Source organism: Polyodon spathula, chromosome 13, assembly GCF_017654505.1.
Source record: "Polyodon spathula isolate WHYD16114869_AA chromosome 13, ASM1765450v1, whole genome shotgun sequence".
NCBI lineage: Eukaryota > Metazoa > Chordata > Actinopteri > Acipenseriformes > Polyodontidae > Polyodon > Polyodon spathula.
In genome coordinates, this window is record NC_054546.1 from 20,596,675 (window position 1) to 20,611,795 (window position 15,121).

The following is a 15,121-nucleotide window of genomic DNA, read 5'->3' on the forward strand; positions in this document are numbered from 1 at the left end:
AAGCTCTGTGCTGTTATTTGGATAGGACGGTGTTCTGGAGACAGTCCAGCCAGCTGTTTGTCTGCTACGGGTCGCACTCTAGAGGTCAGGCCCTATCGAAGCAACGTCTAGCACACTGCGTGACATATGCGATACGCTTGGCGTATGAACAGACGGACTCCCCTTTACCGGGGGCCAGGCAACTTTGTGGACTTTCCTTCATGGTGCCTTTTTAGATGAGTTATGCAATGCTGCTACATGGACAGGTAGTCAGACATTTGTGCGTTTTTACCGCCAAACTGAGACAAACTGAACGAGACCCTCTCTGGGCTCTGGAGTTTTGCAGGCGGCATGTGGGCTCTGCTGCTATCGCCGTGGGGCTGTACTGTCGGTAATCTGGAGCCACGACAGCTTTGGTACAGCTTTCCCATTCGGTAATGGTTGTCATTCGAATTAAAAGGGTACGTTGGGTTATTACCATAACCCTGGTTCCCTGAAAAGAGAATCACAACCATTAACCTTTGAGGTCGTGTCCCCAGCTGACCTCTGTTTTCGAAAGAGAATGGTGATGTGCTAGTGTGAATACTTCCCCCTGCAGCAGGAGATGGGCGGGACTTCCCCCTCACAGCAGGGTCTTGAGAGGGCAGCTTCTGTATATTTGCTCAGAGATTGGCAGTCAGAGAGGCTCTTCCCATTCGGTAATGGTTGTCATTCTCTTTTCAGGAAACCAGGGTTATGGTAATAACCTAACGTTTGCAAGTGTATTGTGTTATACTGTCATCGGTGCTATATGATTAATTGAGAGAGGCAGTATCTTGAAGGATGAAGTCAGCCAGCTGAGAATTTTCAGGACTTTATATTTTGGAGTGTCTTCATTGTCATCGTCATCATTATTCTGAGATTGTAATCTTGAACTCTGAAAAAGGTTGGTTTCCTGTCAGTGTAACGCTCATTGTGGTCCCTACTAGCACAAAGAAGTATGGCTCCTCTCGATACTGTTTGATGAGACTAACGCTATTTGTAGTCCCCACTGGACAAAAAGGAACGTACATTTTTCTGAGAATTAACTATGCAGATGGAGAGCCTATATATGTGGTAAAAGTAAAATATGAATAAATATTGAAATAAATGAATACATAAATCAGTGCATAGACATTTCTTTCTTTGTCTTGATATTTATGTATTTATTTATTTATTTTTCACTATCATATAAATATTGCAATTTAATACTGTATTGTGACAGAGCAAATGAATCTGAGTCATGGTTTAACAGTTTATTCCAAGGTTAGTCAAAAGTCGGCATCTAAAAAAAGGCAGAAGCCAGAAGACTAGAAGTCAGCGCCTTACTGCGGTAGGAGATGTGTCAGTCATGGATTCGAGGAGATGTGATTGAACGTGCTGTGTTTGTGTGTATTTCCTGCTTTTATTATTTCGGGACCGAAATCCAGTTTACGAACAGAGCGATACACATTGTTATGTAAAGCCCGTTCTTATTATTTAAGTGTTGCAGGCATGCAACCCAGGCTATCAAAGCAGGTTTTCACTGTGAACTGTCATTGTGTCCATTATTACTGCTCACTGCAAATCATTTTGCCACATGTATGAATTGAAAATAAGTACTCAGCAGTTCTTGTTCAGTTGTATATTAGTGAAGATTTTTGTACATAAAGGTAATCCTGCTTTTATATATTTTTACTTTCAAATTAAGTATTGTTATGACCCGGACTATGTTGTAGGATTTGTTGTCTGGCGGTTTGTCTCGTCTGTCTTTTATATGTTACATGTATCAATGTTCGCACTAGATTTCGCATTTGCACCAATACCCCTGGGGGAAAAAAAAAGAAAGTCCTGCTGAATTTCTCTTAAAGCGCCTGTGTGTCCCCCTTCCCAGACATGATGCAATACCAATACAGAGTAAATTAATGCATTTTGTATCAACGTGACATGTTTGATGACAGGCTCATCTTTTTTTACTTGTTTGTTTACACTTTTCATAATTAAACTCCCGTGCCATTATTCTCCAGTCCAGTAGAATGCGCACACAACCTCCCTGGTTACAGTCAGTTTCACAGTAAAGCCTGGACGACAACATCAGGCTTGTTAACATCATGACCCGGCGCAAATATAACCTTGTATCCCTGTTACACCCGACCATTACTTCTGGAAGAATAAGGAATCAGCTTCGGCAGTGACTGCTGAAATGTAGGCTATTATGTTTGTGCTTAAATACTGTAAAATTAATCCGCTGTAAACGTATCTGTTTGCTAGACAAAATATCTGTCTGATGTTTGGAGATACAGAGTGACCTAGCAAGTGAATGGGAGAAATGTGTACTTCTGTGCACTACAGTACTGTTTATATTCAAAGTTCAGTAGATTTGTGTAACGAAAACCGCATCGCTGATTTAAAAAAAAATTAAAAATTTTAAAATGGTATTGTTATAAAGTATGTGAAATTTGTCTTTTCTATGACAAAAAATGCTAAAATTCAGGGCGAAAATAATTCAGTATGTGTTAAGCACCAACTGTCTCTTGGCCATTTCGTCAGTAAGCCTATAATGGCATGATATATACAGTACCAGTCAAAAGTTTGAGTACACTTGCTGGAAACTAGGGTTTTTTCATAATTGACTATTTTACATCGTATACGTTTTTGTAAATACTTGAAAATGAAAACACATGTTACAATATACAAAGCAAAACATAAGGAGTATCAAAGCAATGTTCAAGAAAATTGTCTTTAAATCTTGGATTCGTCAAAATAGCCACCCTTTGCCTTAATAACAGCCTCACAAACACGAGGCATTCGGTTAACAAGTTTCAGCAGGAAATCACCCGACATGTCTTCCCAGTTCTTCTGCAGCAATTCCTAGAGATGTAGGGCACTTGTGGGTAGCATTGCTTTAGCTCTTCTGTCCAGTTCGTCCCATACAATTTCTGTGGGATTGAGGTTCTTGCACAACTTTGAGGTGTGTTTCGGGTCATTGTTTTGCTGAAGAATGAAGGACTGGCCAACTAGCCATAATCCTGATGGAATGGTATGTTTGAAGTATGCTGTGATAGCCATGCTGGTTGAGCTTGCCATGGACTTGGTAAAGACCACCAACTCTGTCACCAGCAAAGCAACCCCAGACCATGACACTGGCTCCTCCATGATTGACAGTGGGAACCGCACATGCATAACTTATGTTCTCACCCTCTCTGCGTCTTACATATACTCGGCGGTTGGACCCAAATATTTCAAATTTTGACTCATAAGACCGACTTCCACTCCTCAAACGTCCAGTGTCTGTGTTTTTTGGCCCAGGCAAGTGTCTTCCTGTTTTTCTGCACTCTTAACAATGGTCTCTTTGCAGTAGTTCTTCCAGTTAGGCCAGCTTCACGCAATCTCCTCTGAACAGTTGGTGTTGAAACATCTGTACTTTTAGTAGCATTTAGCTGAGCTTGTATTTCGGGCAGTTAATCGCTGACTTTTGACTCAAATGAACTTGTTCTCTGATTCTAAGGTCACCCTTGGCTTGCCTGACCTTGTTCAGTCCTCATGAGTGCCAGTTTCTTCAAATTGTTTGATGGTCTTGGTCACTTGCCAAGTTCTTGCTATTTGTCTTAAAGATTGACCTTCATTTCTTAAAGTAATTACAGTCATTTTTCTTTGCTTAACTGAGCGTGTTTTGCCATTTTCTGCTCCCTTACATTCAGAAATGACAAACTTGTGTCTATGCTACCTATATTTATAGTAATCATGGACCCTCACCTGTTAACAATAATTGGTGACAAAAGGTTAATTAGGTAACATGCTAGTTAACTCAGAGAACATCTGCAAATAGATACTTGTTTTTTTCAATGACCCGATTAAAGTTTATTGTAACTTAAGTAATATTGCTTAATTTCAAAATACAGAATGTATGGCCAATCAGAAACCCAAGTATTGCCATGCGGTCTAATTTTACAAGCTGTTACGTATGGTGTGATAGTAATAGTTTTTAGCTTTCAATCCAGTGACAAAATATGGAGTGTTAGCTCAATACTAGTACATTACTAGCAAAGGGCGATCGAGACGAAATGCCGCAAAAATGTCTTGCGACTGAAGCTGTCTTAAATTTCCCTGCCATCATCAGTGATTTGTGTGGTAACAAGCAGGGACATCACACTGATACTAGGTAAGCATTTATTATGATTTTTTAAAATTTGCGTCAGTACTGTGCAGACCTTTTTTTTCTATTTTCATTTTATTATGACTATCTCAGATGGAGATACACATTAGACTACATTTTTTATTAAGGGACTTAAAGATTGAAAACCCTAGTTCTAAAGTGATTTGGTACAATTAATATCCTTTAATTAGTGATACACCAGCATCACTGTGACACATTTCCCTATATTTTCCCCAAAAGTGACAGTGAGTACTGTAGAGACACCTTGGTTGTATCTACAGCTTTACAGTTTTATTCTTTGTTCTTCAGAAACAAAAGGTTAGCAAACTCTGTTGGCATATTTAAAATGAACGAAAATAAGAAATGGTGGCTGGTTCTGAATCATCAAACATATTAACTCCCTCACTGAAGAAATTGTCCCCCAAAAAATTTGAGAGGGGGCCTGTAACAGGGAGAGATCTGGGCTGACTCTGCTGGCGTGTTCACAGGCTGCAGGAAGAGGACGGCAGTCGTCCAACAACCGCCTGTGAGTCATGGCAGTGACACGGGGAGGTGGGAAAGTGGGTCTGTGGACTTTCCCCCTCTCTGAATGGCTGAGAGGCGCTTCTTGGGAGATTGTTAGCCCTATAAATTAACGCTCTGTTGTTTCCTCAGATCTGCCCTGTTAAACGCGCCGAGAGTGCGGAAGCGCTGGTCAACGACCGAGAACCAGTGGGAGAGAAAGAAACGGAGGTTCAGAGCGAGACATTGAGGGCGGGGAACCCTTGGGCAGACCCCTGATTAGTATATCAGAGCAGGCTAGTGAGCCGGCAGTGTAGGACGGTGATCCGGGTCGCACGGGCAGCGGCGACCGGGATATCGCTGCAAAGTGCAGCACCTTTTCTTTGTAGTTTTTGTTACTGTTTTATTTTCCCTGTTTCTTTGTGCCTTCTGTTTTGAATTATTGTTTCGAAGCACCTGCAAGGGCGCCGGTATTGTGTACCATCGCTTGGTATTACCATCGTTGGTAAATCAGACCACGGACCCACAGCGCCATCTGCGGGATTAAAGAAAAAAACAGCACCCTGAAATAAAACTGGGCACCTGTGCGGCGTTGCCAAATTCACCTGTCTGTCTCCTGTGTCAGTGAATTACCCATCACCCTTCCACAGGGCCACATTGAACCTCTAAGTCCTGGAGGAAACACTTATGTATTGTAAGGGGAATGGTCATGCCGTTACTTAGCATGGGAAGGGGGGAGAATGTGTTTTGCTGTTTTCGGTGATGCAGAGCATGGATGTGACTGGTTGATGAGCTAGACAGCAACGGGAAACGATAGGAGGTTATATAAGGAGGAGCATGAGCCTGGGGACTGGAGACAGTCCAGCCCTGAACTTGAGTAAGTGTGTGAGCTGTGACTGGAGAGAATATGCAGTGAAAGTGCCAATACTAAAGTGTAGGGTAATTATTTTGGTGCAGTAAATTCTGGCGCCTGACAGGAATTCTCAGTAGTTTCAAATAAAACAAATATTTTGAGAAGGCAACACCATCACCCTGAGTACTACTTCCTAAAAATGAAAACGTTACAATATACTAAATGAATGGATCAAGCTTATTATGATTGTATTGAAAGCTTTCATCTGAATTTGCAAACTATCGGATAATACATAATAATTATTTACAAAGTCTTGTTTTGTAATGTGCCTATCTATCTCTCCAAAAAATATATATATATATATATTTTTTTTTTTTTCACATTTCCTATGTGTTTTTGTTTTGAATATTAATAAACATGGCAAACCAGGGTAAAATATGGTAAATGCGTAGTATAAGCAATGCATATATTGGGACATATAGTGGAAAACTATTGTCCCTGAGTGGGATATACTGTAGTGTCACATGGGATTTTATTGCATGAAGGCAAAGGTGATCAGTAAGTAGTTGCTGTTGACTGTCATGTTGCTTTGTTGGACAGGCTCCTCTGACACAAGGCCAGGTTCCCCTCAGCTCTCGCCCTGCGGATGCCCTGGTCCCAGCCCCTCCCATGATGCCCTACAGCTACAGCGTGTATGAGCCGGTGCAGCCACACTGGTTCCACTGCAAGCAGGTGGAGTCCCGAAAGCTCTGGCTGCCTTTCAGCATCCTGGACTCGGAAAAGCTTGAAGAGGTCTTTAACTCGGGTGAGTCATTGAGACCTAGATAGGGGTGTGGATAGTTTAAATGTGTTGTGAAAAATATGTAGGTCAAATATAGGTGTTGGCTGAGGTGTTTACATAGTGGTAATATTTATAGTTTTCCACATGCGATTAAATGTTGCAAACACACAGTCTCATTCATAATTACACGCTGCAGTCATTTAAAAAGCATAAGGAGAGCTAGCTGTAAATGAAAAAAATGACTTTTTCATGTTTACACATTTAGCTCCAATAACAAGCACAGAAAAGGTACACAAGGGAGACCATTCAAAAAAATGTTTTGTTTTGCTTACACACATCAAAACAAATATTAGGAAACTGACAGATGTTTTTGTTTGAAAATTAAGTTAATTGTTGGAAGAAATACAGACTTATTATTTAATATTTTTTACCCCTTGCAGTCCAGCCCGACCCGGAGAGTGTGATAGTCTGCACTGATGGCGGCCGCTATGACATTCAGCTGTACGAGCGCATGAGGAGTGCAGTGTACTGGGAGGAGGAGCCCTCTGAAGTGCGCAGGTGTACCTGGTTCTACAAGGGGGACATGGACAGCAGGTTCATTCCCTACTCTGAGGAGTTCAGTGAGAAACTAGAGGTACTTATGCACATGCCAACAAGGGAACCTTATTAAACACAACCATGAGCAGATCAATAAGTGGTCAGCCAACTGCAACATCTGTGTGCTCTTCAAATGGCAACACATCTTCTGCATAGAGGGAAAAAAAGAAATCAGTGGTTTTAAACACTGACACAATTTAGGTTATAAAATACATATTGTGATTTAAACTGCTTTGCAAGAGGGAAACAGCAGGTGTAAATGTTTCTGTTCCCAGATTGAATGTAAGATCATTTTGTTTTAGAGGGATGTTGGTTTTTAGTGATGTGAAATTACTGTTGACTTTACTTGTCCTCTTGCCAGGACTTCCTTGTAAATGAAGTCTAGGTGTCAGTGGGTTTATTCCTTGTTAAAGAATGAATAAATAAAATGTGTGTTTGTACTATGAATAAAGAATAGGCATACTGTTATGCTGCATTTTTTTTTGTACAGATGCAGATTACTTTTATATACGTCAGCCTTCCTAATTGTTCTTGGCTCAAAGCCCCCCATGACATTAGACGTCCTTTCTGTTTTTTGTCAGCAGTAATCGAGTACAAACAAAGTACTCAAGTACTAAAAGCAAGCAAACAAGCAGAAACCGCTGGAGTATCGTTTATATGTTGTGTACACATTGCTATGAAATTGCACATACCCCTATTTTTGTTTCTTGACTTGCATTTTTCTTTTAATAAATGTTGCCCATGAGTGGTTTCATTGTGTTTGATTGTGTTGGTCTTGCAGGCAGAATATAAGAAGGCAGTATCCACGAACCAGTGGCACCGAAGACTTGAGTTCCCAACTGGAGAAACTATTGTCATGCATAACCCAAAGGTGATAATATAAAATGAAACTGGAGAACGCTGATCTACATGGTCACAAACATCGTAAAACAGCTGTAAAAAGGGAAATATTTAGTGTGCACCATAACAACATGTTTAAATCATTGTTTTTTGTAAAGAAATTAATACCTACCAATTCTGGACAGCATTATAGCTTTGGTTGTTTAATGCAAAAGTACTTTAAAACTTTCTATATAGTGACTCCATAAAGCAGTTGGTTTCACATAAGCTTAGCAGCAGTGTGGTGCTGGTCTCAAAAATGATCCCTTCCTTTAATTTAGTTGCATGAGGAAGTTGGAGAGGGAACATCCTTTCTGACTGCTGCACCCTGAAACTACTGCTGAGTTCTCTGATTCATTGATCCATCACTAGCAGCTATTTTGAAAAGGGATTTGAAACAGACTTTAACATTAAGTGTAAAAAGTTGTCAGGATGTTAACAATGAAAAAAGAAAAATGACAGGTACGTTATTTAAACAGTTGTAGCAACACGTGGGGATGTATACCGTTATGTTTTCCGGAACCCCACAGCTTATTTTAATGACTAATAAAATAAAATGCTGGATGAACCTCCCTCCTGTTGTGTTTTTTTTTTTTTTGTATATTTTACAGACAAATCTGCAAAAGATTATCATGAACTTAGTACATAAAGCCCTGTTTTTTTTTTTATATATCTAAATAGTAGCTGTATTTACGTCGGCCTCTGCTTTACTATATATCAACTGAAAGGTCATCTTTTAAATTGCAGTTAAAAAAAAAAAAAAAAAAAGATTATAAATAATGGAAAGCAAGAATGATAAGATTCCATTGCAGGTGGGTGTGTGTGTGAGAGAGAGAGAGAGATGCCTTTTTGTTAATCGATCATCTGAAAGGATAGTCCATTGTAAAAGCATGTGTTCCATATGGAAGGTGTTTCTAATGTTTTGTCCACTTTCCCCAGGTGATAGTGCAGTTCCAGCCCTCTGCAGTGCCTGATGAGTGGGGGACAACGCAGGATGGACAGACCCGGCCGAGAGTGGTGAAGAGAGGCATTGATGACGACCACGATGAAATCCCTGATGGTAAGCGGACTTTCTTTTATAAGGGGGTCAAGTAACAGAAAGTAATTTCAGAAGACATTTTCTTACCCCTATGATTGCAGTTATTCTGAGTGCCAGTGTAGACTAGACAGCACAGGCTGATCTAGCCTCCATTATCTACAGTATAACCCCTCCATCAGCTATAAGGAGTGGTGCAAATAAGTCTCCTATTGCATAGTTGTTTCACCCATTCCATGTTTTAATACCAGTTTGATTAGCTGTATTGTATAGGTAACGAGCTCTGGTGTATCCTATGGATCTAACTGCTATACAGCTGCAGTCTCAGTTCCATCTCTGACGTGTGAAATGTTTTTCCAGTACTACTACTAGAAAGTCAATCTTCCTTGTCTCTGGCTGTCTCTAGGTGAGCTCCCCCAGATTGATCACCTTGTGTTCATGGTGCACGGGATAGGACCGGTCTGTGACCTGAGGTTCAGGAGCATGGTGGAGTGTGGTAAGTGCATTGCGTTGAACATCCTTATAGTAGCAATGTACCTACAACATGGATTCAGCCTTGTATCTTGAGAACTGACCGAATTGCAGTGGGTGTTAGCTTGGGTGCAAATTAACATTTTAAAAGGAAAGAGTCTCAGAACCCCTAAAAATGATAATGGATGGCCTATTTTAGAAATGTATTTCCTCTAAAATTGTGGGATAAAAAATTACCCAACAGACTGTATCTTTGGTTCAGTACATACAACAAACTATCATGTATGTGCTCTGATATGTTTACTTCATGTTCAGTGTCATTTACCTATTCAGGTGTTGCTAATAATGACAGCCAGAATGCAGGTCTCATACTGTGTATCCGTGCAGTGATTTTAAATTGGCTTGGCATTTCCTGTTGTGCTTTTGCCTTCTCATTACACTAGAGGGCACTCTTGGTTCATTAGAAGAACATTCTCTACCTTGCAGGCATTATGTAACCATACCCAAAATGTTAGAGTAAGGGGTATGTGTTACCCCAATGAGGTACCAGTCTTGGCAATCACCATTGGATAAAACACATTTTAGAGGTCACATTTTTAACATGTATCCCTATGTACGCTGGACACGTTTTGTTTTTTCATGGTACTGATAGCTATAATACCGATAGCTATATATTTGTTTTATTTATAGCCGTGATGGGATGTACAGTGGTGCCCACAAGTATTGATACCCTCCTATTTTTTCAATGCTAAATGCATTTACCACATTTGCCATTGAATTTAGTATGTTTCTTTTGGTATTTTGTAACTGTTAATATTGCTACGCACCTGTGTAAATTGCTGACCTATCTATTTTCACCATTGTTTTTCTTTCAATCCCTTCCAGTGGATGACTTCAGGAGTGTCTCCTTGAAACTGCTGCAGAGCCACTTCAGCAAAGCCCTGCAGGAGGGGCAAATGAGCCGAGTGGAGTTCTTGCCAGCCACATGGCACACTGCCCTCCATGGGGATGCCACGGGGGTAGACAGGTAGCCACTGTGCAAACTAGCAATGCATTGTGTAGTGTGTTTCACAAGGCTTTAAGATACATGTTCTTAACTCTTACACATTGAGACAGATTCTTGGAGGTATTTACTCTAAATCGGTATCAGCATACTTTATTTCAGGTAACGTTACCAACCCAGAAATAAGCATTTCATTTACATGCTTCTAAGTAGTCTAAAGCTGTTAAATCCATTTTCTTACCTCATATCTTCCCCAATGGGGATGCATATCCCTGTTGAAAGGAAGTAGTGGCGACAGCCATGCGTAAGTTTTACATAATGTGTAGCCATAGAACTATGAATGTAAAGAAACTTCAAGCACTGGAGATTTATGAGGTTCCTGTCTGTGTCTGTCTGTTACGTAATAATGTAGATATGGAGAACTGCAGATCCAATTCTGATCAAACATGTTTACAACATTACTGACCACAAGTTATTGAGCATATCAGAATCTGGGGATATATGCTGGAACCTGTTGATCCATATTTCGTATAATTACAGTGGCTGTCAAAAGTATTCACCCCCCTTGGATTTTTCCACATTTTATTGTGTTATAACATGGAATCAAAATGGATTTAATTAGGAGTTTTTGCCACTGATCAACAAAAAAAAAGTCCATAATGTCGAAGTGACAAATAAAATCTAAAAATTGTTCTCAATTAATTAAAAATACAAAACAGAAAATAATTGATTGCATAAGTATTCACCCCCTTGAGTCAGTATTTGATAGAGGCACCTTTGGCAGCAATTACAGCCATGAGTCTTTGGCAGCTTTGCACATTTCTGCAATTTTTGCCCATTCTTCTTTGTAAAAAAAAAGCTCTGTCAAGTTGGATGGGGACCTTTGGTTAACGGCAATTGTCGACTCTTTCCACATACAATTGGTCCGGGCTTTGACTTTGCCACTCCAGGACATTGACCTTTTTGTTTTTAAGCCACTCCACTGTGGCTTTAGCTGTATGTTTTGTGGAAGATGAATCTTCTCCCAAGTCCAGGTCTCTTGCAGACTTGTTTTCCAGGCTGTATGCATCCATTTTGCCCTCTATCTTCACAAGCTTTCCAGCCCTAACGCAGAGAAGCATCTCAATAACATGATGCTGCCACCACCATGCTTCACGGTAGAGATGGTGTTCTCAGGATGATGTGCGGTGTTAGGCTTGCGCCAAACATAGCGCTTAGCATTGAGGCCAAAAAGCTCTATTTTGGTCTCGTCAGACCATAGAATCTTCTTCCACTTTGTCTCATAGTGTCCCACATGCCTTCTGGCAAACTCTAGCCAAGATTTGATGTGAGTTTTTTTTCAACAATGGCTTTCTTTTTGCCACTGTCTCATAAAGGCCAGTTTTGTGAAGCACCCGGGCTATTGTTGCAGTATGCATAGTGTCTCCCAGCTCAGCCGTGGAAGACTAACTCCTTTAGAGTTGCCTCCCTGACTAGTGCCCGTCTTGCCCGGATACTCAGTTTTTGAGGACAGTCTGTTCTAGGCAGATTCACAGTTGTGCCATATTCACTGAATTTCTTAATGGACTTTACTGTGCTCTGGAAGATATTTAATGCCTTGGAAACGTTCTTATATCCTACCCCTGATTGATGCTTTTGAAGAACCTTATTCCGGATTTGAATGTTCCTTCGTCTTCATGATGTAGTATTTGTGAGGAAATGTACTAACCATTTTTGTGTTGGATCAGTGGAAAAAACTCCTAATTAAATCAATTTTGATTCCATGTTATAACACAGTAAAATGCGGAAAAGTCCAAGTGGGGTGAATACTTTTGAGAGCCACTGTATTTGATAATGTACTTTTTTTGAGTTTACAGCAGTGGCAGGCAATCTGTGTTACTGCTATCCCTATTTTTTTTTTCCTGTGTTTCAGAAGGATCAAAAAAATTACACTGCCAAGCACTGGCCGTTTGCGCCATTTCACCAATGAGACGTTGCTGGACGTTTTGTTCTACAACAGCCCAACATACTGCCAGACCATAGTGGATAAAGTGTGCATGGAGCTCAACCGGATGTTTGCTCTCTTCATGAGCCGCAACCCTGACTTTAAAGGGCAGATTTCAGTCTTGGGACACAGTTTAGGTACAGAACAATTCTTTTGATAATGTAATGTGGAGATAATATGCACATTATCCATAACTATTAAACATTTAATAGTACTAAAAGAAACATAGTAGGTTTAGACAAAGTCATTTGTCAATGTCTTCAGTGCTGAAATGAGTTTTGGTTCACGTTCTTATAACAGTGGAAGAAGGTAATGGTCCCATTGTGAGGAATACCCTGATTTTACATATAGTGGACATTAACCACGTAGATGTTTTAGATTTTAAATTAATGGCCGAGTTAATCAGGACACAACTGGGACAACGTTTAATGTTCGTGAGAAAGTGCTGTCATACACTTAATGTCAAAATAGTTCAGGAGGTTTCCAAGTAAAGCAAGAAACTAGAAATACTAAAACCAACTTAATAAATTCAATGACAAATGCTTTGACTTGAAGAGCTGAAGACTTTGAAAAAGACTTCTAGTCCGAAAGTTTGTCATTGAATTTAATGTGCTTAAATTCAACACTATTGAGTGTTTAATAGTTATGGATGATAGATCTAAAGCAAGGAACTTGTATATATAGCTGCCTTATTAGTGTCAGGGCATTTCCTTATGTTATAAAAAAAGAAGTAAGAGTCTGTGTGTGTGTGTGTGTGTGTGTGTGTGTGTGTGTGTGTGTGTGTGTGTGTGTGTGTATATATATATACATATATATATATATATATATATATATATATATATATATATATATATATATATATATATATATATATATATATATATATATATATATATATATATGTATATATATATATGATATAATAATATATATATGACATAACATAACATGCATGCATACAGTTTCGGACAATTCTGTCTCTTCATGCCTGCTTTCAAGCAGTTCACATTTGCCTTTTATCTTGCTTTGTTTAAGTTTTTGAACCACTAGCTTTCTTTTCATGTTTTCTTGTAACTTTTGAAAATACCTGATTTTAGAAAGAATTGCTTAAAAGCTCCTGCCAAGCAAGTCTGCTTTATAGATTTAAATATTCTTCCCCATGAACAAGTCACATACTGTAAGAGCCCTGCATTTCTCAATCTCATAAAATAAATTAGCTATAAACATGAAGACTAATGATTCAGAAAGAAATAATATAAATAACTTAAATAAATAATTGTTAAGTAATGCAGTAAGTAAAGAGGACATAAATTAGAAAAGTTTAAGAAATAAGAGAAATTTCTGAAAGCAGAGTATTTAGAGAAAAATAGGCTAAGGTATTTAAGTGACAGGAAATCAAAAAAATGTCTTAATATGATTTCCTCAAATATGCCATGCAATAATATACATAAGAGTCAAATACAAATAATAGATATTTAAAAGTAATTGAAAATATACACTTTGATATGGTAACAGAAGATCAGTGCCAGAACGGTGAATATGGAAATTAAATATTAATGGTAGAGAAAGATGGTAATTGATTTTTTAGGTATTTGAGTAGAGTTTTGTATGAAACACAAATGATCATAGATTAGTAAGTGGGAATATTACTGAGCACATGAGCAGAAATGAAAATAGTTACAAATGTTACCTTGATGAGGATTATAAAGAACATTGAGAAAATGAAATTAAGCAGTGGTGGCATACAAACCTGAGCTACAGAGGCAGAACTTGTTGCTGCTGTACATATTAGAAATAGACCATGTTTACTTAAACGTTATAAAAACTGCAAGGGTCTCAAGTTTCTTCTGCCAAGAAGATACATAAATAAGAATAAGCTAATAATAGAATTAAAAGAATGGGAAAGGCGAATGAAGCTAGAAGAGACCTACGGAAGAAAAATTAAATATGATCAAGGTAGTTTTAGAACATAGTTATTTTACATTTGGGAGAAGTTACAAACAGAGTGATGACACAGCAATAGGCTTAAAATTAGGTATGCACTTTGCAAGCACGTATGTGGGAAAATGGGAGGAAATGTTAATGAGTAAACTGACAAGAAACCATTAGAATGCATAAGATATGTGGATGACATATTTGGAATATGCACATATGGAGAATAACTATTGTACAGTTTCATAAATTAACAAATGATGTCCACCGTAACACTTCGGTGGATTTAAGATGGACAAAATCATAAACAGAATTCTTACACCCCATTGGTTAAACTTGGTCAAGGATCTATTAAAACTGATTTTTACTCAAAACCTACTGCTATGCGTCAGTACCAACATATGTAGTCTGCACGGCCTATCTGTACCAAAAGAGCCATTCCTAAAGGACTGGGTGTAAGGATAAAAATAATCTGTTCCGATGAAAATTACTACAAAAAACAGAAATAAAGCTTAAAAAAGAGTTTATTAAAAAAAAAAAAAAAAACAACGAATTATTGAGAGAGAATTCAGAAAAGTTGACAAACTCAATGGGATTGAACTACTTGATTATAAGAAAAAGGAAGAGAGGGTTAAGAGAGTACCATTAATAATTACATATTCTAAATTATTATCCAACATTTCAAAAATTGTTTGGAAGCATTTACATGTACTTCATAATTCAGATAATTTAGAAAGGATTCAAATTTGGCTGACATTTTAGCCCACAGTAAACATAAAGAGAACTTACATACATTAAGGGACATTGAAATCTGTAAAAGGACTTAAGTGTGTTAACATATTGATAAAAGTGAAATAGCAAATTAAGAAAATAAATATTCAGTCTTAAAAAAAAATCAGTCATGCAAGGGTGGCAACCTTTTATATATGGTATATTTTGCATATAATTTTAA

General features: G+C 38.5%; 1 protein-coding gene across 1 annotated transcript in view; it reads left to right on the forward strand.

Annotated features, from left to right (window-relative positions):
* LOC121325981 (SEC23 interacting protein) overlaps nucleotides 1–15,121 on the forward strand; it is an 82,316-nt gene that overhangs the window by 16,377 nt on the left and 50,818 nt on the right. Inside the window, exons 3-9 of the mRNA XM_041269093.1 lie at nucleotides 6,087–6,291; nucleotides 6,708–6,901; nucleotides 7,646–7,735; nucleotides 8,683–8,803; nucleotides 9,186–9,275; nucleotides 10,136–10,277; nucleotides 12,166–12,374. Coding sequence (XP_041125027.1) covers nucleotides 6,087–6,291; nucleotides 6,708–6,901; nucleotides 7,646–7,735; nucleotides 8,683–8,803; nucleotides 9,186–9,275; nucleotides 10,136–10,277; nucleotides 12,166–12,374 — 1,051 coding nt within the window. The remainder of the gene's footprint in view (nucleotides 1–6,086; nucleotides 6,292–6,707; nucleotides 6,902–7,645; nucleotides 7,736–8,682; nucleotides 8,804–9,185; nucleotides 9,276–10,135; nucleotides 10,278–12,165; nucleotides 12,375–15,121) is intronic.